The 23,080-nt window shown below is 39.8% G+C and overlaps 1 protein-coding gene across 2 annotated transcripts in view; it reads right to left on the reverse strand.

Moving 5' to 3' along the window:
• Nucleotides 1-9,084, reverse strand: part of TRPS1 (trichorhinophalangeal syndrome I) — a 174,042-nt gene extending 164,958 nt beyond the window's left edge. Inside the window, exons 1-2 of one of the 2 annotated variants that reach the window (XM_009880986.1) lie at nucleotides 9,048-9,084; nucleotides 5,089-6,017 (exon numbers count right to left, since the gene is read on the reverse strand). In XM_009880986.1, the coding sequence (XP_009879288.1) occupies nucleotides 5,089-6,017; nucleotides 9,048-9,084 (966 nt within the window). The remainder of the gene's footprint in view (nucleotides 1-5,088; nucleotides 6,018-9,047) is intronic. The other variant, XM_009880987.1, reaches the window with a different exon arrangement.
• Nucleotides 9,085-23,080: the final 13,996 nt, after the last annotated feature.

Consider the following 23,080-nt stretch of genomic DNA (forward strand, 5'->3'; position numbering starts at 1 on the left):
CCTTGTAAGAAGTTCACCTTGATGACAAAGGTGAACTTTAAGAAGGTTTGATTTGTCACTAATACAAAAGTAAATGCTATACTTGTCTATGCCTCCAGTCTAGATTCTCACCATACCTGTAATAGTCCCTTTGCCAAAAGCACCAAAAATGTAGAGGAAACCCTAAACATGAAAAGAAATGCTGATTACATCTGTACAGACCCCCTACACCTTTGCTAGTCTTACCTTCACAGCTTCATATTCAATCAAACTGCTAATATAAAAGCAGAGGATAAAAAGCAGAAGCTACTAATAATAAAACCACCAGTTCTCATTCAACTGAATCCTAGTTAGACCGGACTTTATTATATTACTAGTCACACACTTCTGATGTGAGAACGGGAAAGCTGCCAGATTTGATATACTGAAATCCAGAACACTAAAAAACACACATACGTAACTTGGTGTAGGCACATGGAGCGCACCACTGATCTATAAAGGAGACAAAAGGAAGAGCTTTCACACTCTACATGCATGGGCACTTCTGCCACTTTCCAGAACGCTTTCTAGGACAGCTTGGTAGCTGAACATCCAGATGCCAGCAACTCTCAGTTGCTGTGAAAATCCTGGAAAAGCTGTTACCCACAGTTATATATGACAAAGGATTAGGCTGAGTGGCATAGGGCAACTCTTATAAAATTGGGTGTCTAGAACCATGAAAGAAAAAATCTGCCGCCAATCTCTCATTAGTCTGTGGGATGGTTTGATAATGTAATACTTTTTCTTTTCTTTTCCTGGGCTCACTGAAATAACATCAAGAAACCTTTGGATGGCTTTTATCAGTCCATGGCTTTTCAGAGACTTGTCTTCTTATCTTATATGGCAGTCTAGTATCTAAAACCATGAAATAATCAGAATGAGAGGGATGGATAAAAAAAAATAATAAAAAAAATCACTTTTTAGTACTTTTAGACAGGAGTCTGAATCTCTTTAGTGGCTGAACATAAGAGGAGGTAGGTCTGTGACAATAAGTTCCCAAACCAGGGGCCATGCTGAGCAGGAAGCTCCTCAAAGGTAGCGCACACAATGTGAAGCTGCCTGGAGTCAACCCTAAGAAGTGCTGAGCACTGCAGTATGTCTTTACTCACAGCTGCATGAATACCCTTCTCTCTTGGGACATGCCATCTGAAACCCTCACCTGAATGCAGACATTTCTGTCCTTTCTTTGAGGGACACTGTTTTCTTTTAAAACATATCAGGAAATGGGGTCGTGCTCCCTTTTATACAATAGTCTAATGGTTTGAACACTTGTTCAGGAAACAGGAAAAGTAGGCTCCTTTCCTTGCTCTGTCAGAGGGGATACAAGCCCACTTCTCCCTCGCTGGGCAATGTCCTACCCCTTAGCTATAAGCTGATATGTGGAAGACGGCACTCTCCAGCCTTTCTGTTGAAGCTGTCCCACTCACTATTCATAAAAAAAATTGGGAACAGAAAAAGATTCCTACCTACTTGCAAGCCACTTGCCTGTCTCCAGATCTTTCCATACTTTGCATTAAAGAGTCATTAGATGAAACACTGAAGGAGACTTAATCATACAGTAGCAAAGCAATGGTTTTCAGCATCATAGCTGTTAACTTAGTCACCTGAATTTTACTTCAAGTGAAGTCTTCAGATCCAGTTTAAATCTACTGCTTTAGGCAAGTCCACAAAGCCATACATAGGCTAAAACATCCAGCAAGACAAAGCTGCCTATAGAGATTGATCAATTAACTAAATGTGAAAAAAAAAAATAATGAGGGGCATCAGCAAAAGTTGATCCATTGAACTCCCTTCAAATATTATTCTGAAAAAAGCAATAAAGCTGATTAACACGTTCTCTGGGAAATAAGAGATGTGCTAGCAAATGTTTTCTGAAATCTATATTGGCAAGAAAGTTAATCTCCCAGAAACAGCTCAGTGATTTTACCCAATCCTATGGAATTTATTATAATCCAATGAACCAAAAACCTCTGAGGAAGAAAATGGGAACAAAGAGTACAGGAGATTTCAAAACAAAATCACATTTTCAAAGAAGACAAAGGAATCTTGCTGGATTAAATATTCAAATCAAGTAAAAATGTAAGGCCAGAAAGCCTGGATTATTTACACAGTCCCCAGCCAAATCCTCCTTAGGTACTACAGAACACAGTCCCAACATTTGCGTACCTGGATGTGAAGCCAAATATGTATCCCTACTGTTTTGCTGACTGCTATACAAAAGAACCCTAAAAGCTGGGTTTAGGATTGGGGGGAGTTGGTTTGGGGATGAAGTATGTTTTCCAGGAAAGACTTCACTTCTGTGGTATAAGTCCAAAAATACATTTGATTTCTTTCTTCCAAGCAAAGGGACCACATCCCTACCTATGTGCAGATAGGATAGCAGGTACTAGTTTTTTTCTCCACTCAGACATTTTTCCATTGCTTTTTGTTTGCTTTTGCTGTGAATGCAAACTATGGGGCTCAATAGCATCTCTCACTACTACAAATCTTCATATACCATGGTCTCCAACTGACCACTGTGAGCCAGATCAAAGTCAGTCATCTTCATCCTCTGGCTTCTGTGCCCAGCTCCCTGGCCTGAGACCATAAATCCATCGATAACTTCCACCCCAGCTACAACAGAACAGTTTGTTAAGTGCAAGGGGATCAATAAATCAGACCTTAAGCCCAGTCCACTACTATTTCAAGTTAATTACAAAGGGATTATTTTCCTTTAGCTCAGTACCTATACAAAATAATATTGTTCAGATGAACCAATTATTCAGGTTCACTTCCCTTTCGTGTTACACAGGAGTTTGACTGAACCACTCTTAACCAGAGCTCAAATCGATACGATCCCTCGATGCGGCAGGAGATGCCAGCCGTTCAGACGCCTGAGAAAAATCCCCTCCAAAATGGACGTAGTAGCAATATAAACATGTGTGGGTGCAAAGGGGATTTTCAAACATTCTTTTACTGTGTTTGTGAATCTCACAAAGCTGCTCTGTATCGGGAGTGGGGGCGGAGAAAACATAAAAATATTAATCAGTTACTTATCTTCTGACATGTTCTGGATCAACATCTGGTGCATGTGCAAGTGATGAAGTATGGCATTTGGCACAAAAGCTTATTTAATCTTCTCTTCCCAAATTGGGCAGGGAAAATTAGCACTCTTAAAAATTAAGTTTCCAGATCCAATTTTTTTTCTTTAAAATAAATTGCCAACATTGTATAGGCTGTCTGTTCTATTTTGGAAAATGTTTTTCGTCTGAGAAAAGACTGATCGTAAGTAGATTATCTATGGGCTGTTTCCTACCGCTTTTTGTCTCCCCTGCAGTATCTTACTGCCAGGGTTTAGTAGACAAGTATAGTCTAGGTTCAGCTGTTTTATTTCTACTTCTATCAGTTCAAACTGAGATAGCTCACACATCTGTTTTATTTCTGAACACACTGCATAGGAAAAGTGTCCAGCTCATTCTAATCAAGCATAAACTTTCCTATAAATAACTAAGGACCTAACGAAACAATTGTTTGGAGGAAATGAAAGTGTGTTTAGAAACTCAAATTCCTCTATACTGTATGCCTGAGCTGTTCCAGTTTGAATGTCTTCCTGACAGCATGGATCAGTTGCTCTAAGATGCTGTCCCCGGAGTCAGCAAACTGAAACTATAGCAGGAAATCCAGGTATTAACATCATACTATGTGCTAATTATAAACCATCATTTCACATTCTGACATTATTCACTTCTAACCTCTTTTAACTAAATCACGTATTTGCTTTTTAATCACAGTTTGACAGGAGAGAGTGTCTGACACGAGACAGTGAAGTGATCTTTTAATAAGACAGCAGTTCAAAGATTGCAGCTTTTACGCATAGTAACGACCTTAGTTTGATTTGCTGCTCCACAAAGAAGTTGTAGAGTTTCTGAAAAAAGAGGAAAAGTTTAAATCACTTTAAAAGCTTCAAGTTCCTGACTTGGGTTTCGGTTCCAGCTTCTTACTTGAAGTTAGATGTTAGCCATCTTAACCTGTTTTGCAGAATTTGTTTCCTATAGCTAAGGTCTCTGCAGGCATTATTAAATATTTTCCACCTTCTACCTTTTTATTTTAACATACCCTGAGTTTTCTCTGGTGATTAATACCAGGTGGGACATCACATCCTGTGCAAACACGCACTTGAAATTGGATGGGCATTTGAACTCATTCTGTATACAAACTTTGTTACTTTTTTTTTTTTCTTAAAATCTGAATTTTTGTATCATAGAATATTGAGGTATCCTACTGCATCTCTCAGCTCACTCACAAGAGGATTTTTATTTCTAAAGCAGCATAATTTTTTTTTAACTACTTAAATATTAGCTGATAAACTATCAGAGACTCCATGAAAAACCTTTTGAGTCCACTCTTTCATAGTAAAAATAAGACTTGGGTTTTTTTTACAGCAGTATCTGTATTTTTTTCCCTGCTCCAACTAGATGAGAAAATGACTGAGGCAATAGTCCTTCCCTTGCGTGCTCGCTAATGTGAAGGACAGCATGGATTACTGTTACTTTTTGAAATGTTTTAAATACCCATTGTGTATCCTGTTTTTCTGGCACTAGACAACTTTAGAGTTGCCAAGACTTGCCATTTATTTTATCTTAATAAAGAATCAATAAGCCAAATCTTGACTCCCGGCAGCTGATAATTTAGGATTACATTTTTAATTTCCAGCTGCTGTCTTTTGTCTGTCTGGTTGTTATTTTTCATTATTATTTGTTCTTTTCTTTCCATGACAGCGAATCCTTCAGATATGATTACTAATTCAGCAATTTGCCCGTTTGCTGAATAAGATCTTTTGCTGTTGATTACCACAATGGCTAAATCGTACACAGAAATATCACTGGTAAAAAAAGCCAAGCACTCCTCTACTGTACAAGATGCTCAGCAGACCTGCAGGAAGCCTGGCTAGAATACACCAAAAAGGTTCTTAAGTCTTAAGCAGGTTATATGGAATACTTTAACCGCGTAGGTAGGAGTGGCTTTGCAAATAATCGACTCTGCAGTTGAGAAGGCAGTTAGCAGAAGCAGGGAGGCTGGAAAAATACAAACCTGCACATCGTAAGTCCCATTTAATAAGACGGGCCTCTGGGAATTGATGTCCTGCAGCACTCCTGAAAGCACAGTGCGGTTGACTTTCTGGAAGTCTTTGGAGTGGCTGAATTGCACCATGTTGTGGAGAGCCAAAATTTTAGTGTCGAGCTCAGCATCCTGCCTGGTGCGGTTGTGCAGTCCTAGGTGGTACTTGCGGAAGTGTTTGATGAGATCTGTGGGGTCGTTCCCATAGTAACCGTATCCACAGATGTTGCATTTGAAGTCCTGAAGCTCTGGAGACAGAGGCGCCGTATCTGGGTTATCATTTACCAACAAATCTGCTTTAGATTTGTTCAGCCTTAAACCCCCATCTGAAGGCACTTGTGGGTTTTTTGAGGCCATGGGGACCGGGCTTGAGCCTTGGCCATCAGTTTGACCACTTTGCACTTGCACTGTTTCATCTGAAGCTTTTGGCGACATCTGATGCTCCTCATTTGTCTCCGCTGCATCTCCTGACGGGGTACAGACCACATCTTGGGTGTCATCTGCATCTGATTTTTGAGGAGACTTCAAGGGCTCACAGATTCCCCCAACAGCTGGAGATGAGAAAGCCAGCATATTTCTGTCTGTCACCTCATCATGAGGGAAGGATGGAACATTTCCTCCCTTATTGTGGCTTTCATAATTGAAGCCAGCCTTTTCACTCAGCACTGAGCTTTTCAAGTCCTTTTTAATGCTGGAAGATGGCTCTTGGACATGTATGCAAAGTTCCTCCTTATTATTTAACTCTGCCGCATCACCCTGGTCAGTGTTTTCTTGCATCTGCTCTGCGGAAAATTCTTTTTTCCTTCCAGACTCTTCACTTTCTGTACCTGTAGACTCAAGGGTCTGTACCTCACCTTCGCTAGCAACGTTTCTTAGAGGGGGGTTCTTTTTCCGGACCATATCTACCACAGAAAAAGAAAGGGAAAAAAAAAAAAAAAGGGCAAAAAACCCTATAGAATTATTCAAGATATATAACAGATTATAAACCTGGCACTTTTTAAAGCATTCTGAACTATATGAATAAATCAACTTTTCAGAAAAGTTTTCCCAAATAGGTTTTTAGACTATGCAGTAAACTGGAATTTTACATTTTAAAAAATGATCACACTGAGGCTGAACTTAACTAAAAAGAGAACTTTAAAGCCTACAAAAACACTGCCATCAGAGTGAGTGAATTAGAGGTTTCACTATCTTTTCAGAAGATAATGGTCTGGCAGAAATAATTTTAAATGAATGCTTCATTTAAAGTAATTTTAAAAACCAAGGGGAAAAATAAACTTTTGCAGTCTGATGCTCATGTGCTGTACAACTACATATAATGTAGCTTTGCAAAAATACACCTAAAAGACATAATCAGGAGCACTTAAATAAGTTATTAGGAAGGAAACAGATTTAGGAAAGTAAGTAACTTTGAGGTTTCAGAGAAAGTATTTTTCCTAAGCAGGTATCAGTTTCTCTAGAGCAAAAGCTCCCCTTCCTATGGCCCATAAACTTCAAACAGGATTATATGGATATTCTAGAGTCTGGCCCCACAGTCCATTATTCATGTAATTAGTTCTATTTGCCAAACAAAGAGAAACTAACTTTATTAGGAAACCCATTGTCAATAAAATTTCATAGGCCTGGATCCAGACATTTGACATTGCTCTGTGGTTGAGTTGGGATCTACCCCAAAAACACCTGGAATCCACATGGACCTAAACAGCTGAACCTTCCTCTGCTCAGTCCTCCTAGCCGACGTAGCCACTATTGCTAAATCTGCAAGTACACTTTCAGGATCCGTTAAAGAAAGCTCAGACAGGACAGCAATAAGGATCAGAGAGAAAGGAGTCTGCCAGCGATGAGTTAGCTGCTGCTGAACAGGGGAGATTATGGAAGAACAAATAATCAGCCCATGCAGGTAGTAAGCCGAATGCCTCATCCGCTACGTATCTTCACCTTCCCCAGCCTACTTAGAAAAAAAAATAAAATCTATACATGAAACTTCCCTGCACTCTCCACTGCATGGTTCTGGATTTGATATTCGCCACCAGCTGGTTTGATCCATTTGTGTTCACATGCTAGCTATGGGCAGAAGACAGATGTGCTACAACTTTTTCTAAGCTCTTATCTTTGCCAACGCTGTATACAATGATGAATGTTTCTCTTTGCCAAATTGCGTGTGGTCCGGTGGCAGCAGCCTGCAGTACCACACACGAGATGCGAGCTCCAGACTCAACCTTGAGCCCACATTCCCAGGCCAGCCACGGCCAGGAGCCTACAGCGGCACTGGAGATATATATTGCTCTGCAAAGGGAGGACGACCTGGCGGTTCCGGGAGCAGCCCTGATGCACTCCAAATGGTGCTGCATCCAGACCCTTAAAAGCCACAGATGACCTCCTCAAAACAGTACTTTGAGAAGTACGGCTGGGGATGGAGGTTAAAAATAAAAGAACAGGCGTCTGTACATCCTCTTATTTACATCTGCTCCACATGAAAGGGCACTGTATGCTATGTTGATAAAAACAGACAACTTCTTAGGGGAAGTGTTCAACTTGTGTCTTGGGCTGGCTCTGTTGTCTTTGTGGTTGAGCTGATCCACAGGCAGCATGGGCTACAGCGAGACGGCTTTCACACAGGATGCCAGCTCGTGTTACAGAAATTTTGACACTCCGTGTGGTCTTAATAGGTTTCTTAAATGCCTACTGTGATTCCTTACTCTAGAAGACACACATGCTTGGGAACCAAGTGTCTTCTCTTTAATGTCAACCACACCTACCAGGATATGTATGCACTGAATTCTCCTTCTTTCCCCCTCCCCTCCCTGATAACTTCTGAACCATGAAGTCATTCAGAACTAGGAGAAAAGAAAGATTTCCTGTTGTGGTAAGAGAACTATTATAATACAGACTCAGCCTACTAAAACAACATGCACTTGTATATAATTCAAGGTATAAAGATAGTCAGCCTTTTAGCATTATTGCTTCTCTGTGGGATTTCACGAACGCTCTTGGTTAACACACACTAAAAATATTTGTGAGCATCTCTGGTAGGTGTTCGGCTAAGTCTGTATTTTTCTCCTGGTTACACATCCCAAACCATTTTTAAAATAACTTCTGTTTAAACGCAATACATGGCAGTCAGAGGACAGAGAAAGGAGTCCTGCACAGTGAAGAAAAATCAGAAATCAAGAAAGTAAACATCATGACTGTTACCTCAGTCAAAATTAAACAAGACTAAATGCAATGTTTTAAAATGTTTTTGTTACAGATATTTTTGGCAGATAAGGAAAGTTTAGAGATTTTGTTATCTTCATGGCAACTGACAGAAGAAAGTCAGAGAAAAGGACAGAAAAAAAAATCCCTATAAAGCAAAGGAAAAAAAAACAACTTGGACTGTATACAGGCTAACTAGACAGTACTCCAGATCTAGATACTTTGGTTCAAATTTTCCTGACATATCTGTGAGCCTGTGTGTTAATGGAGGGGGGGGAAGGGAAAAAACATATCTGCCTAATGGAGCTTTTTATGCAGTATTCTATGCTTGGAGAAAGAAAGGAAAGAAGATAACACTGATTTAAATACAAAAACTTTCTTAAGTTGAATTTAAAAGTATTTTCCCCTCTTTTTTCTTTTAGCTTTTGAAAAATCATCTGTCATTTATTTGCTTGATACCCACTCAAGCAGACGGTAAGAAAAGACACGGTATTATTTTTTGTCGCTGAAATTCCACCACTATCATTTTTCAGAGACATATTATGTAAATAAAACTACATTTGCAATACTCCTAAATCGAAGAAACCATCCCCTAGCAAGTCATAAGTTAGATATAGAAAGAATATAGCCACTCTGAAATTATTATCTCTAAGACAAATAACAGATTGCACAATGTTTTATTGTGTGCCAAGAACGTTTTCAGTTAACAATTTCACTTGAAAAAATGGATCACATACTTGTAAAATCATACCCAGCATTGACTTCATAAGGCATGTGGCTTTAGAGTGCTTTTTACAATTATTAATTCTATTAGTCAACTAGCAGGCGGGCTAATGCAATTGTCTTAGAAGATGCACGGAAGACACAGAAGACATTTTGAGAGCTGATCTGTATATCTGCAAAACAAAACAAAAAAAGGTTTTCCTTCCTAAATTATGCATTCAGAATATGTTTTTTACTTAAAAACATCATTATGCCTATTGTACATTCACATGCATATACTAGTGAGCACTATACAAATAGTGACTGCCGTTCTCTACTTCCATCAAGCATGAGAAACCCCATAGCTGCCTTCTCCTTAGCCAGACACACATGTTCTTGCACACACACACACAGACAAAAATTATCTCAGAGGTGATGTTCACCAAAAAACAAGTTTAAAACAAGTTTAAAGTAAGTGTTGAAAATGAGCTGGTTAACACAGCAAAAAATAAAAGTGCCCTAGAAAATCACAGATATTAGCAGATATTGTGCATCCTAATGGGACTAGCCTAATGGGATGGATAAAGGAATACAAATAACTGGTTCATATCCAGGTTCTGCCGCCAGCAGTTGAAAGTTATCATCTGTTGGCTGCCTCATGTCCCACTTGAAACAAATTTAGTGGTGTTACTTTAAGTGGGCAACTATCCACATCTGAAAAATGCCATTACAATAATAAGCACATTTGTTGGCTATTAGTGAAGAGGCCAAGTGATGAACAGCCATTGGGACTGAACTACCTTTTTGTCACTAGAAATGGTGATCTTCCCAAAATAACAGAATTACTAAGCCTGATGTGAATGAAGAGACTTCTCAAGCCGAGGGAACCCTGGATAAGGTCCAGGCTGCAGAATCCGTCTTTGGGCTCCTGTAATTCAGGGTTTAGCATCTTATTTTCATTACACTGAAATTACCTTTAAAGCATGTGGGTTTTTTTTTTTTACCCGGTATGATCATCCTTAGATACTTTAACATGGAGATAATACTAATAGCTCTATGTAGTTTCCCTCAACATCAGCCAAGGCTACTCTACACGATTCGTGCATCTGTGAGATAAACTTTTCTGTCACTCACATCAGTTTATCCCTGGAAGCAAAAAGTGGAAACTTCTAAAATCAGTTTGCAATTCAGGACAACGAATTATGATCTGACCACTATACCTCTTTTAAAAAATAAAAAGAAAAAGCAAATTCTGATAATCAATAGTTTCTTATGCATGGTGAAGATAATGGCTAATTACCTGCTGATCATCAGCTACCGCAATGGGTCATTGTTGCTGCTCATTACTTTTATTGAATGTGATGACTTGTCATCAAAGCCTATTGCAACAGTTGCTGCCTTGTGCTTGCACTGCAGGTTTAGGTCAGGTCTTAGTCACAGGCTCTTTTTAACAGAATACTACCTTTAGAAAGATGTCTGAATTTTGTGAGATGCCACTGACTAATCTTTGTGCAAGTAGATGCACAAGCAGATGAAGAGCAAACTGAGTCAAGGGTCTATGAAGTCTGTGATATTATCAGTCAATATGCTGCAGCAACAAAAAGTTAAATGAAACTACACATTTATATTCAACAGGCTCAAGTAGGACCTCTTTGTTAAGGGATAGTAAAATTAATACTTTCACACTCATATATATTACAAACCCACACACAGACATATAATGCACATACGGCGCTTAAACATCAATCATTTCGCCAGAATAATGCAGCAAAAAATCATTAACTCTCAGTGTCTCAGCTTAATATATGTCTAATACTTACCTATCTCACAGGAGTGTTGTGAGGCTTAATTAATTAGTGACTGTAAAGTACTTTGTGATCCTCTAATGAAAGGTGCTACATAGCACAAAGTATTATTAAAATCATTAGGACCACAAAAAAGCCCTGTGGAATTCCAGCCTACACTGTCTGTTGGGGTTGGGAGTGATCTTATTATTAAAAGGAGACCGTCAGACTAATTTTCATAATTTTTTCAAGATCTTTTTTTCCCCCTTTGCTGTTGTGATAGCATGTTAGTAGCAAGAAATTTAATCTTATCATCTTAATAACATACACTCATGTAGTTTGTTACTGCAGGGCTAGAGAAGAGAACAGGGCTTTTGGCACTCATCTGGCTTTCCCTTTTAAGAAAAAAAAAAAATAAATAAATTGAGAGACATATTTTGACACCTTCCCACACTCCACCCCACCAGGACAGCCGATCATGTGAGATCGCAGGATACTCACTACAGCCGCATGGGAAAATACTGCTGTGGTTTTAATTTCTCTCTCTCTTTTTTTTTTTTTTTCCTTTTTCTTTCACACCAAAAAAAAAAAACCCACACACCAAGGCACAAAACAAAACCGAGCTTATTACACATAAATAGGCTACAAAGACTGTCTGCTGTGCTTTATATAAAAACCCCTTAAGTGTTCAAAGTGTCGGCTTCTATCAAGCACATAAAGTCCTAACCGATCCGGAGCCTTCTCCCCACTCTCCATATAGCAGTCGAGCAGCTGCAAGGCACACGAGCTCTGAAGCTCGAAAGCTCCCATCTCAGAGGGTGAATTTCTGGGAAAGGGTCTTGGCGGTGGCTCCATCCCTGCGGAGCCACCCCGCACCCAGCCCTCCGCCGCAGCCCGTCCCGCCGGGCTGGCCCAGACCTGCGCCGAGCACAACCACAAAGTTAACAACCTAATCGGGACAGCCCACGGTTCAAAGCCCAGTACGTTTTCTAATTTAAGCTTTTTAAAAAAAAAAAAAAAAAAAGAAACAAAAAAACCCCAAACCTAATTTGTGAATACACTGGAAACTCCAGGTGAAATTACCGCCTTCACTGAAAATTAGGTTGCATTAGATGCAAACTACCCCCAGACTCAGACACAGTGGTTGGTACAGGGCTGGCTGAGGTCCCATCTTTCCACCTTCCCTTCTAAATACTTGAACAGTGAAATGACAGAGGAGATGTGTACAGCCCCACAGCCCCACTGTCTCTGGCCGTGACACTGAGCTGGAGGCAGTCACACACCATGCTTCTCTCCCAGCTCCGCCTGTGGTTCTCAGAGCAAGCCTGCCTGAAAACAACCAAGACACGGTCCTAACCTTTGTCTGCTGAGAACGGAAGGGAAGAACAAACCCTTTTTGTCTAAGGAACTCAAGAATCAGGGCCTGAACCATGGGAGGGCACAATAAGCTTAACAACAAGCAACTCCTTCTTCAACAAGATCACCTCCTCCCCTTTCGGCACCAGCGTCTTCAAATACACCATACAAGACAGGGGACGTCACGGCTCTAAGCAAGGGACAAACTAATTCCAAAGGACTTTTTAAGCTATACACTTTTTCTACAAGCCCTAAAACTGCATGGCTACTCTTTCCTGCCGGAGATTGCTTAGAGTAGAACATGCCTCCTCATACCAGTAAAATTTGGCAGGATCAGACATTGTATTTGGTCAAAATGTATCTGCTTGATATTCTACACTCTGCTTGCTCCACTGACATTATGATAGCTTCATCAATCTAGAAAATGCAAGGAGAAAATTATGCCTTATACATCACACCAGTAGAGCAATATTATAGCAAAACACTGTTGGTTTTCTCCTCCTCTCTTCCTCTTCTGCATTTTCAGACTCTTCAGGTTGGTCCCTGATCACCAATTTGCCAAGAGCTTTTTGCAAATTTTTTTTTCCACAAAGTTTACACCAAAGAGACAAGTGAAGAAATGCTGAGGTCTGTTCAAGCTTGCTCCTTCCCATTTACATTTACTTTCCCAACATTGATCGTTCTCAAATCTCAAAAGGTGCACTTTTAGACATCTTAAATCCTGTTCAGCTACAAAGCGTCATCACCTTCAAACAACTCTCATCAAATAATTCTCTTATTAATTCACATCAAATTAATTCAAAACGATCTCTTCTATTACCATATGCTTCAGAGCACAGCACATATTTGTAGTCATATAGCCACTGGAATATATCTAACCTTTTCTATGGGTATAAAACAGACACTTGGTCATTTCAGAGAGTTCAGGAGTGGCATTTCAAAATAGATTGTTTGAGCCTACTTCCAGGCACTTATTTCATTTTAAGCTCACTACCAGGGTAATCATGCAGACACTTTCAGGAGAAACTGAAGTCAAAAGGAGATTTGTCTAAAGAGGCAACACGGGGTGGAATATTACGGTGTCTTGCAACTAAAATGAAAAATTCTAAAACCGCTTTTATTTAAGGGTGCCTGAGCAGGGCAGTTTGCCGCTCTGCATTTCTTACTAGCCTGCTGCGGAGAGCTTGCTCCCACCAGACCTCCGCTACCATCCGTCCAGGACGGGGGAGCCCAAGAAGGCAAAGGTTCGCTTTGCCCTGGCTTCCAATCAAGCATCTAAAAGGACTCTGTAAACATGACAACCTGTTATAACTCACCAAAGCTTGTGAAACAGGAAAATGAATATCACTGCCATCTTACAGATAAATAGTTATGCACGGAGAGATGCAAAAATCAAGATGTTCAAGGTGACATGCAGGCAGGGCTCTCAGCTCGTGACTGAACCTGGTGTCTCTTGATGTCCAGTCCCGTATCCCTCTCCTGTATGTATGTCAGTAGAGAGCGCGTCACCCTAGCACTTGGCAAAAGGCCAAGATCCTGTAATTTAATAAGGTACAGAAAGAGCACCTCGTGCAAAAGTCTAAATGCTCCAATTTATCATGACAGTTATGGGATAAGCCGACATTTTATTTGTATGTAAATTAGTCTCCAAAACAGCATAAAAAGGCCACACTTTCAGAGAATATTGCGCCTTTGCTTCTCTGTTCTGCGTTTATCTAAACTGAGCCTTGTGTATTAAAAGTAGTTTAATTTTTATGTATTGATGCTGCTTTGCACGCTCCCCAATCTGTTGTTATTGCACCGCAGAGAGAATCCATCCTGATTTGCTTACTGCAATAAAATAACTGACTTCTGCCAGGGCTGACACCTCCTATGAGAGCCCTGCCATTCTCACTGAATCTTCTGGTTATTCTATTAATTTGCTGTCGTTACACTTTATAGGATTGTAGAACATTCCCTATTAGATGAGACCAGAGGTCCATTTAGTCTGGTGTTCTGTCTTGGAGAGCGGCCAATACCAGATCCTTCAAAGAAGGTTCAACTGCCTTTGGACAGCTACAGAATCAGCTACCTCTGTGAAAAATAAATCGCTCCTAATCCTCAACAGTTAGACAGTGGCTTACTTTCTGAAGAGTCTAGAGGGTTTACAGCCCTTAATTAACTCTCACGTTCCACAATTTGTTGTTAAATTTAAGTCTGTATATCCCAACTTCCAATAAAAGTGTCCAATATCTAGCTGAACATTACAATGATCCTGGTATCAGTGGTATCTTGTAGCTCTCACTTTACAATCTAATTACAAATGAAAGAAGAGCAAGTATCTTAAGCATTTTGAATTTGCTTCTTGTCAGTGGAGAAGAGTTTCCCCTCAATCTTGTACTAGCGAGAATCGAAGATTGTCTAGGCTGTGGGGCACATCTATCACATCCCCCCTATTCATCCTGTCTTTAGGGTAAATAACCTCTGTCTTTCCAAACTCTTCTAGTAGGTGTGGCGATTTCATGTTTCAATTTCTTTTCAGCCTGAGTAAACTCCATGTGTTCTTTGTAATCCAAACGTCCTTTGAAGACAATGGGAGTTTAGGGTTTGCAAATGACTCAGAACTGAATCTGAGTTGAGTGTACTGGCAGAGGCAAGCGCAGTGCTACCTTGAGATGAAGAGTGAGGAACGAAGGTGACCTCCTGGCTCCCAGGCAAAAGCAATCAGGTATGGATATAAGAAGTGACTCATTTCTTTTTTGCATTAAGAATACAATGGACTGATCCTATTTCCCTTGAAGCTAATGGCAAAAGCAAGACTGAGATGTGCTGTTCCTTTCCACCCATAACCAAAAATTATTTGGGAGAAGGGGAGCAGATGGAAGGGAGAAAGAGGATGGTTTTGGCTAGCATTCCAGAAAAGTGCAAATAATGTTGTTTCCCAGTAGAGACAAAAAAAAAAAAAACCCAAAAAAACCCACATTTAAAATGGGGTTGACGTTTCAGCTGTATCAAAACTAAAAAGTGGGAAGGAGGCAGAAGTCTACAGCGTGGACCTGAAATAGCAATATTAAATCATCACCAGAGAGGGAATTATTGTAGTACTTTTCCAGCCAGACTCGAATCAAGATGAACATGAGTTTGCAAAAATGTCCTTCTTTTTTTTTTTTTTTTTTAAGAAAAAAATTGGCAAGGATTTCCAGACACAAGTTACATAGGTAAGAGAGGGCAACCAAGGGCAACAGGAGTTGAGCCCACGTACATCAAAGCAGATTTTGGCTTTGGGTACCTATCCAAACTGAGCCTTCAAAGGTTCTGATGTTGCCCTATTGTTTAGCTTGAATCTTGTCTAAGCTTGCTCAGGAGAACCCACATTCAGAAGTATGGGAGAAAGGAAAAAGAACACACGTTTTCCAAACTGTGATTTCAAAACAAAACAAAAAAATGTAAATCTACATGCTGCAGGGTAATACTGGTAAGCGTGGCTAGCTATTGTTGCTCCATGCTTTTCAATTTCCATATATTAGCATTCATTGCTGACATTATTAAATCCAAAGTTATTTGGATGCTTTGATCAGCAAATTGAATCTTGAGTCTATATATGATGTACCTATATTCACATAAAGTTTACAAAACTATTATATTTCCCTATTCTAACTCTTCCCCCCACATGCTGTGAGTTTCCATATATCCCACAGCCATACATTCCAAACACAGACTATTTTATTTAGTAATATATTCAAGAATTTAGATAAAAAGAAAAGCAATGGAAAATGTTTGGCAATCTCTATATAAACAGTTTCTATACATTTGGGTTGAATCATCCAGTAAACGCTCATCTTGATATGCCTGTGACAGATAAAACTTTCATCACCAATATGCCCTCTTGACTTGGAGGTCAGGATACAGGGGGATCTGTATTACAAAATCTATTATACCCTTTATGGCTATCACAAAAATTAACATCACATTAAATATAAGCAAGTCAGAATTTTGGCACTGGTTTTCCACTCGGCACAAAAAACCCCACTCTCCATTGTGAATGGGGGAGAAACAACAGCAGTGGCAACCACAACAAAAGAGTGGATTGTGTGTTCCCTTCACAAAACAGAAAGCTGTGCCTATTCAAGAAATCTTGGCCATTTGTCAGAAATTAGAGAACTGATGTTGGAGCCCAATATTAGCTCCAGCCAAAGCAGTGGTGAATTACCTTGCTTTCCCCTATTAACTAGGAAAGACTCTCTGTTGCAGCACATCTTATATGGTCCTCATGCAAACTCAGAAACACTGAGCCACTTTCTTAAAACAAAACAAAGCAAAAAAAAAAAAAATTAAAAAAAAAGACCAAAGTGAATGCAAATGGATTCACTGTGAGTGATCTGTCTATATTTGCCCTTTTTATCTCTTATTTATGTTTCTTTTTAAGTTGAGGAATGAAGCGAAATGCCAATGAGAAAGCTACTCTTATAATGCCTCCACCGTAATGATTTGTTACGAAACTGCTTTAAAACAAAGAAGCATTTTTCAGATAGCCATAAGAGTCGAATGCACATATTCACTGAGGAATATGATTTCTGTTTTACCCGTTTCAATTTTCATCAGAAATGGGGAAGGAGGGCGCAGAATAAGGAGACTCCTCAAGCTTCTGCTGATGTGGCTTTGCAGCAGCTTCACGCAGCGAGCGCTGGCATTCCTTTAAAACTGGCAAGGGGTGCCAGTGTCAGCCTGTTGACTGCTGGATGAGTATATATAGTGCAAATAATGCTGTTCTTGAATCAGTTTTTGCCCAACTCCCACATAAACTTTCCATGGGAAAATCTCATAATGCCTGCATAAGTGATTTTATGAATCTAGCTTTCAGCTTTTGATAGAAGATTTCTTACTCTACTGTTTTTGATTCTTTATTGCATGAAGGGGTAGTGCCAAAAGCCCTCACATTAGCCCCGACCATACAGACATCGGAAATTTAATTTAAACCTTGGCAATCCGCCAGGATCATAAAACACATACAAAAAAGATTTCAAAACTGATTTTTTTTTTTTTCCTGAGACCTAAATATGTAATTTGAACAAACGCAAGGACAACACAGGTTGCAGAATCTGCACACTGCAACGTATAGACAGGCACTAAAACTACCGATAGGAGTTGAGTAGAAATCTGGAGGCTGCAGAGAACAAACAGAAGTGGACAGTTGCTTTTCCCAATTAGTTGGACATTAACTGTACCTCATTTACTTCAACAATATATAAATATTCTTTAAAGAAAAAAAACAACTAGAACTTGTCTAAAAAAAGTTACATAGAGGTACAACCACAGATTACGCTAACACTTTCATTCTCAAAAATCCCCTATACACAAGCGAGCCTTACCGCATTGCTCCTGTCTTCCTCCTCAGAGCTGCCTTCTTGCCACCTCAATTCCCAATCCAGTACGCCTCACCAGTTTTAAGAAATATCCGGCAACGATGTAGGGCTGATTTGTTGCACTGGGATATATCCCACAAAAATGGAAAGCTTTTGCCGTGTTTTCACTTATAAAGAAAGCAACTTATTAAAGCAACTTCTGGGTTCACTGGCATCTTGGAGTCTAAAAAAAGTCCCAAAATTATTTGCAGAGGCTACAACAGCACCTTCTTTGAAGTAATGTTGCAACTTGCGCGAAGGAATTTGGGATGTACCTGAGATCTGAAGGTGCGGGCTACAAATTAACACAGCCAATTAGGTGGAGAAGCTGAGAGTCCAACACAGATGGGGCAAGATAACCACAACTGACTAAAAGGACTGCCAAATGTAAGCCAGTTGGCTGAGTATAGATCGTGTCATCCTGCTCAGCTAGCTGCTGCCCAATCAATAATCTGTTGCTGTTTGCTCTCCGCATGCCAATCAATCCGAGCTAGGGCTGCTTCTAATTTTCCAATCTAGGAATAGCTTCAGAACATCCACAACTGTTGTTTCAAACAACCCAAGAGATAAATGTTTCATCCACACATCAGCGTGCAGATTCTTCCCAAAATGGGACTAGTCAAGAGTAAATAATTACTCCTGTAACAGTTTGATCTGATAAACCACAAGACATAAGTCCGCAAACGCGATCTTTGTACCATTAGCAGTCAGGAGAGAATCCAGCTTCTAAAATTACTTGATTAACTGATACAGGACCCGAAAACTATGATAATTCTGCAGCGAATGTTTCACAATAGATATAGCCATTTTTTAGGGATGAGTATTAGCTATACATTTCTTCTCCCCTGAAATCTGGTACAACTGGATTTATGGTGCAAAGATGCCTTGCTTTACAAGAAGACAGATGAAATCAGAGCCAATTAAATTTAAGCATCTCTTAAACAATTCTTTTGTTAAGCAGTATGTATTGAAAGAATACATGAGAGGAATTAGAAACGATCTTCATAACTTGTCCGTGGCTTCTCTTCTTGTGAGTAATGAGAACAGCCCAAGATCACACAGATAAAAATCTTAATGTCATAAGACACTAGTATAACCATTTGTATGTAGATAACAAGATGAGCGTATACATGACATAAAGAACAGAGAGTGCAATAAACAGAAGTCACGTATTTGTGAAGCAGCTGATACTTGGGTCTTCTCCAGCATGAGAATCTACTGTTCAAATCAAACATAGACTTGAGTCTTCCTTTTTTTAAAAAATAACCTTTTATATCATTGAATCCCACAGCATCTTGATAGGCCTTGGCCCATTAAGAGAAAAAGAATTACTCTTTATGACTCCCAGATCTAAAGCATCGATTTGATTTCCCATCCTGTTACACACCAAGTTGTGGCAGCTCTGGATCTCCTTTGACTCTGATGAATCTGAAACAAAAACGCCCAACATCTATGCTCGGGAAACTCACTCTTCATCTGCATGCAGCAGAACTAACGCGTTGTTCCCATTTTGCCTGCTCACAAGATGGCATGCTTCTCTCACTTCAACCCTGCAAATAAGTCTGTATTACGCTCATAGCATGAGGGATAATTAAAGGTTGGGCACGGAGGTGGTAGCACTGTCAGTGCGCAGAGCAACGCGCTCCCACACCAGGGATGGCAGCGGCGGTGCTGCAGGTACGCCTGCAACGCCGCGGCCACACAGACTGCCGCCTTCTCGCTTCCCCAGCTCAAACGTGGGAAGCAGCGGGGGCTTGGAAACTGCAAATCCCAGAAGGAAAAAAAAAATGTGGCTTCTTTAGCCCAGACTGAACTTTGTCTACCTAGAACACTACTGGCATCTGAGCTAAAGGGCAGTTGTGTAATTCTACAGTACACTGTAATCTGGGCAACATACACACACTTGAGTAGTCTCTAAAATTACTGAAAATTACCATGTCCCTTGCGTCTTTCTAACAGCTTGATATATCAATGCCTAATGTCTCACTATGTTTCAATTTCAATCATGACTGTAAATTATTAGAAATACAGAAGAAGAATGAGACATAATATTTGGGTGACAAAAAAAAAAGAGGATGCATTATAGACAGACTGGACTTCAGAAACTTACTGAAATTATTAAAATCAGCAACAAAAACATCATAAAACTCTGAGCAACTGCAAGTCTAGAGCAGGTAGTGGAATAAAGACTACGAGTGCTGCAGACCGAGCGGTTCACTCATCACAGGCAGAGAGTTAAGACTTGTTCAGATTTAAAGAAACTTTTTTTTTTTCTTTTCTTTAAAGACAGGTGTGGGCAACAGAAACAATAGGAACATTGTTGTACCTGTTGATTTTGCTCACATCCACTATAAAAGGTTTGAGAAAACAGAAAAGACACCACCTTTTGTTTTAGCTATAGCAAGAGTGTGCAAAGTCTAGGACTTTTGTTCACGTGGCAAGTACACACATTTAATTGTACATGCAGGCCCTTCGAATTAATCTGTGTCCTTTACACCGGTAGCCAGTTGCTAATCACTATCTGCAAATCCCTACATTTTGTCCCGAATTTACAGCACCGCAAGTCAATTTGGTCCCTGAAAGGGGCAAAAAGGAAACATGTCTTCGGCTGTGCTGGAGCCGGCATGTGAACTGTAGCTGAAATTCAAGAAGTGAGGAGATGTCAATGGTTTATGCGTCAAGATGAGCAAAAGGAAGACCATTGTGCAAGCTCACACCGCCACAGCGATGCTGTGCAAGCTGGAAACAGTGAACCCACAAGAAAGCACTAGGCAGGGATTTCTTTCCACTGTCAGCTGAACTGCTTCCTGTAATTATAAATATATAAGGGTTAAAGTGAGAAAAGGATTAAAACACACTGACAGAAAATGAATTCCCAAAGAATAACTCAAAGGATTAATCAACAGCAGTCTATCAGCATAAGATACTGTGGCAACACCGCACTCCTGAAGCAGACAGCCTGGCATTCACTTGCTTTGCTACATGAGAAAAATCCAGCATCAGATCGTGGCTACATCTAAACTGTGGGATACACTTCTGCAGCTCCCAGCTCCAAACGCACACACTGGCAACATCCTGACTATACGTCAGAAAATCTGGTTTGGCACCATTCTCCTACGCACTTTGGACTCCATCAGGAGAAACCCAAGCGAACAGACGAAGTGCAACGTGTGCCATCCAGCAGAACAGGACTGCGGCACCTGACCTGCAAGAGTGATACAGCAACTGCTCGTCGCTGGCTTAAGCTTCCTATAAGCACCCCGCTTTTCAGCAATATTAAAAAGACGCTTTCTGTTCTGGCTTATGAAGCCATTTTTTCATTCTTATTTCACCTTTTCTTTTTCTTAAATAAAACAGCAGATCATTAAAAGAGGGGAAGTCCTTTTGTTAGACGAGTAGCCAAGGACTATGAAATGTCGCTTAATTTCCTTTGTGTCCTCAGAAAAACAGCATAATACGCTAACTGCTCCCACTCTAAAACAGTCATATCATGGCTACATTTACACTGTTTTCGTAACACCCATCAAGAAGTGAGCCGGGTCTTGAGGGCAAATGACAAGGCAGAGTGTGAAACTCTACTACTTTATTCTCAAGTCACTTATTTCCATTTGAACTAGTCCATCAGGGTCTAAAGTCTCATTTCAAACAGTTGCATCACAGATATCTAAGAAGACAAATACTCAAGTGAGTTTATACAGAAAGTACTAAGGAAACTGGATGATGATATAGTCTTGTGACATCTTCAATCTAGACAAGTACCGAGATATCATACAGAAAACTGTTGAAAGTTATAATATAAGTTGGAATGCAAATCACTAAGAAAGACAGCATGCTCTAAAATAACAAACCCTGTCACCTTATTAACTCTAAATGATATGGGGGGGGGGGGGAAATAGTAGTTGACCACAATTATAAAACAATTTGAATCGAACTTCAAAGGGCCTTATGATGTCCCAGACAAGAATTTTAGCAGAAACAGGTAAGTAATAATGTCTCTGGATACGCCACGGGTGACATTGCATTAAGAAAACTATTTATAATGTTCAAGAAAGATTATTTTTAACTGAAATTAATGAAGATGTGGAAGATGGGACTCTCCTCTATATGAACAAGTGAAGTGCAGCTCATTTAGACTAGCAACACAATTGCTAGCAGCAGGTAAACATTAGGGAGGGAAAAGCTTAGAATCATGCTGGCATAAGAACAAATAGACTAGCCATGATTAACTTTGGGCTGAAAATGAGAAGGAAGGGTTTTAACTGACAAAGCAGTGAGGCTATGAAACATCCTTCAACCAGACGCAGTCAAGGCAAAAAAAAAAACAAAACCCTACCTAATTTTAGGATGAAGGTGGGTCACTTTATAAAAGGGATTACATACGGTGGTTGATGTTCAAAAAGCTACCCACTGCTCCCAATTCCCACAGAACTTCAGGACAACGTACACGAATCCACTTTTTCGGGGTATGCACAGCCTTATCACTACTTCTTAAAATGTACATGTCAAGGGCACTGTTTCCACAAAAGCAGATGGGGAAAAGGCTGTTCTTTGTCTCTATACTTTTTTAAAAATATATTTATTTTCATAGTGACTTTTTGCATTTCCCTTAAGCCAATAGTCTAAAACGACAGCATCTTCTGTTGCACAAGATATGTAAACTTTCATACTTGAACAGAAGGAATTAACTGTAACATTACCAGAATCAAAGCTTTTGTTAAAAAGAAGCCACTTCCATCCTTACTACCTGTCTTTAACCAGTCATTTATATGTGTGACTGTGCCATACCCCACACAGGCATTGTACAGTTCTTTTTGTATCTTTAAAGGCAGTTCAGTCATTAGAAAAGCAATGAGACGACAATTCTTGAGTCTTCTACATAGGTTCACAAAAGACATACCCAGGGTTCCCCACACTGCTTTGCCAGGACAATCTAACCAGAACTACATTTAATGGTGGGGAAAAAAAAAAAAAATAGGTAAAGTTATTTTCAGTAAATTGTACACAAAGTCTGAGTGGAACAGAGGTCTACAGGTAGGATGCATCAAGAGAGAATTCAGGCAGTTTGAGACGACACCTTGCTGGTCACCAAAAAATGATTGCTTTTTTTTTTTTTTTTTATAAGACAAAACACTTGTTAAAATTCTGAATGTTAAAAGTTTTCAACTGAATTTAATCTATTTGGATGAAACCAAACAGATAAAAGGTGATGCCTGCTGGACTCTCTGCTGAAGAAAACAGAAACTTTTGCTCAATGGTGACAGAACGCCACCCGTCTCCCTGCTCGTTCTTGGAGCCACCCCATCTCCCTAGCTTGTTGCAACACCCCTGTTTTCACATAATTCACAGTGCAAAAACAAAGATGGCAACAGACAACTAAGCTGAGAAGCCTTATGTGGTCAAACTGACCAACGAAAACCTTACAATTCCTAAAAAGCTTTTTATGGGGTTCATTTGGGCCTGACCAACTTTCACACATTATTTTGGTTTAGCTGTGTAAACACCAGGCCATTTGCTCTAAATTTCATCTTTTTCCACGATAGCAGCATA

This window comes from Charadrius vociferus, unplaced genomic scaffold (genome assembly GCF_000708025.1).
Source record: "Charadrius vociferus isolate BGI_N301 unplaced genomic scaffold, ASM70802v2 scaffold2, whole genome shotgun sequence".
Classification (NCBI taxonomy): Eukaryota; Metazoa; Chordata; class Aves; order Charadriiformes; family Charadriidae; genus Charadrius; species Charadrius vociferus.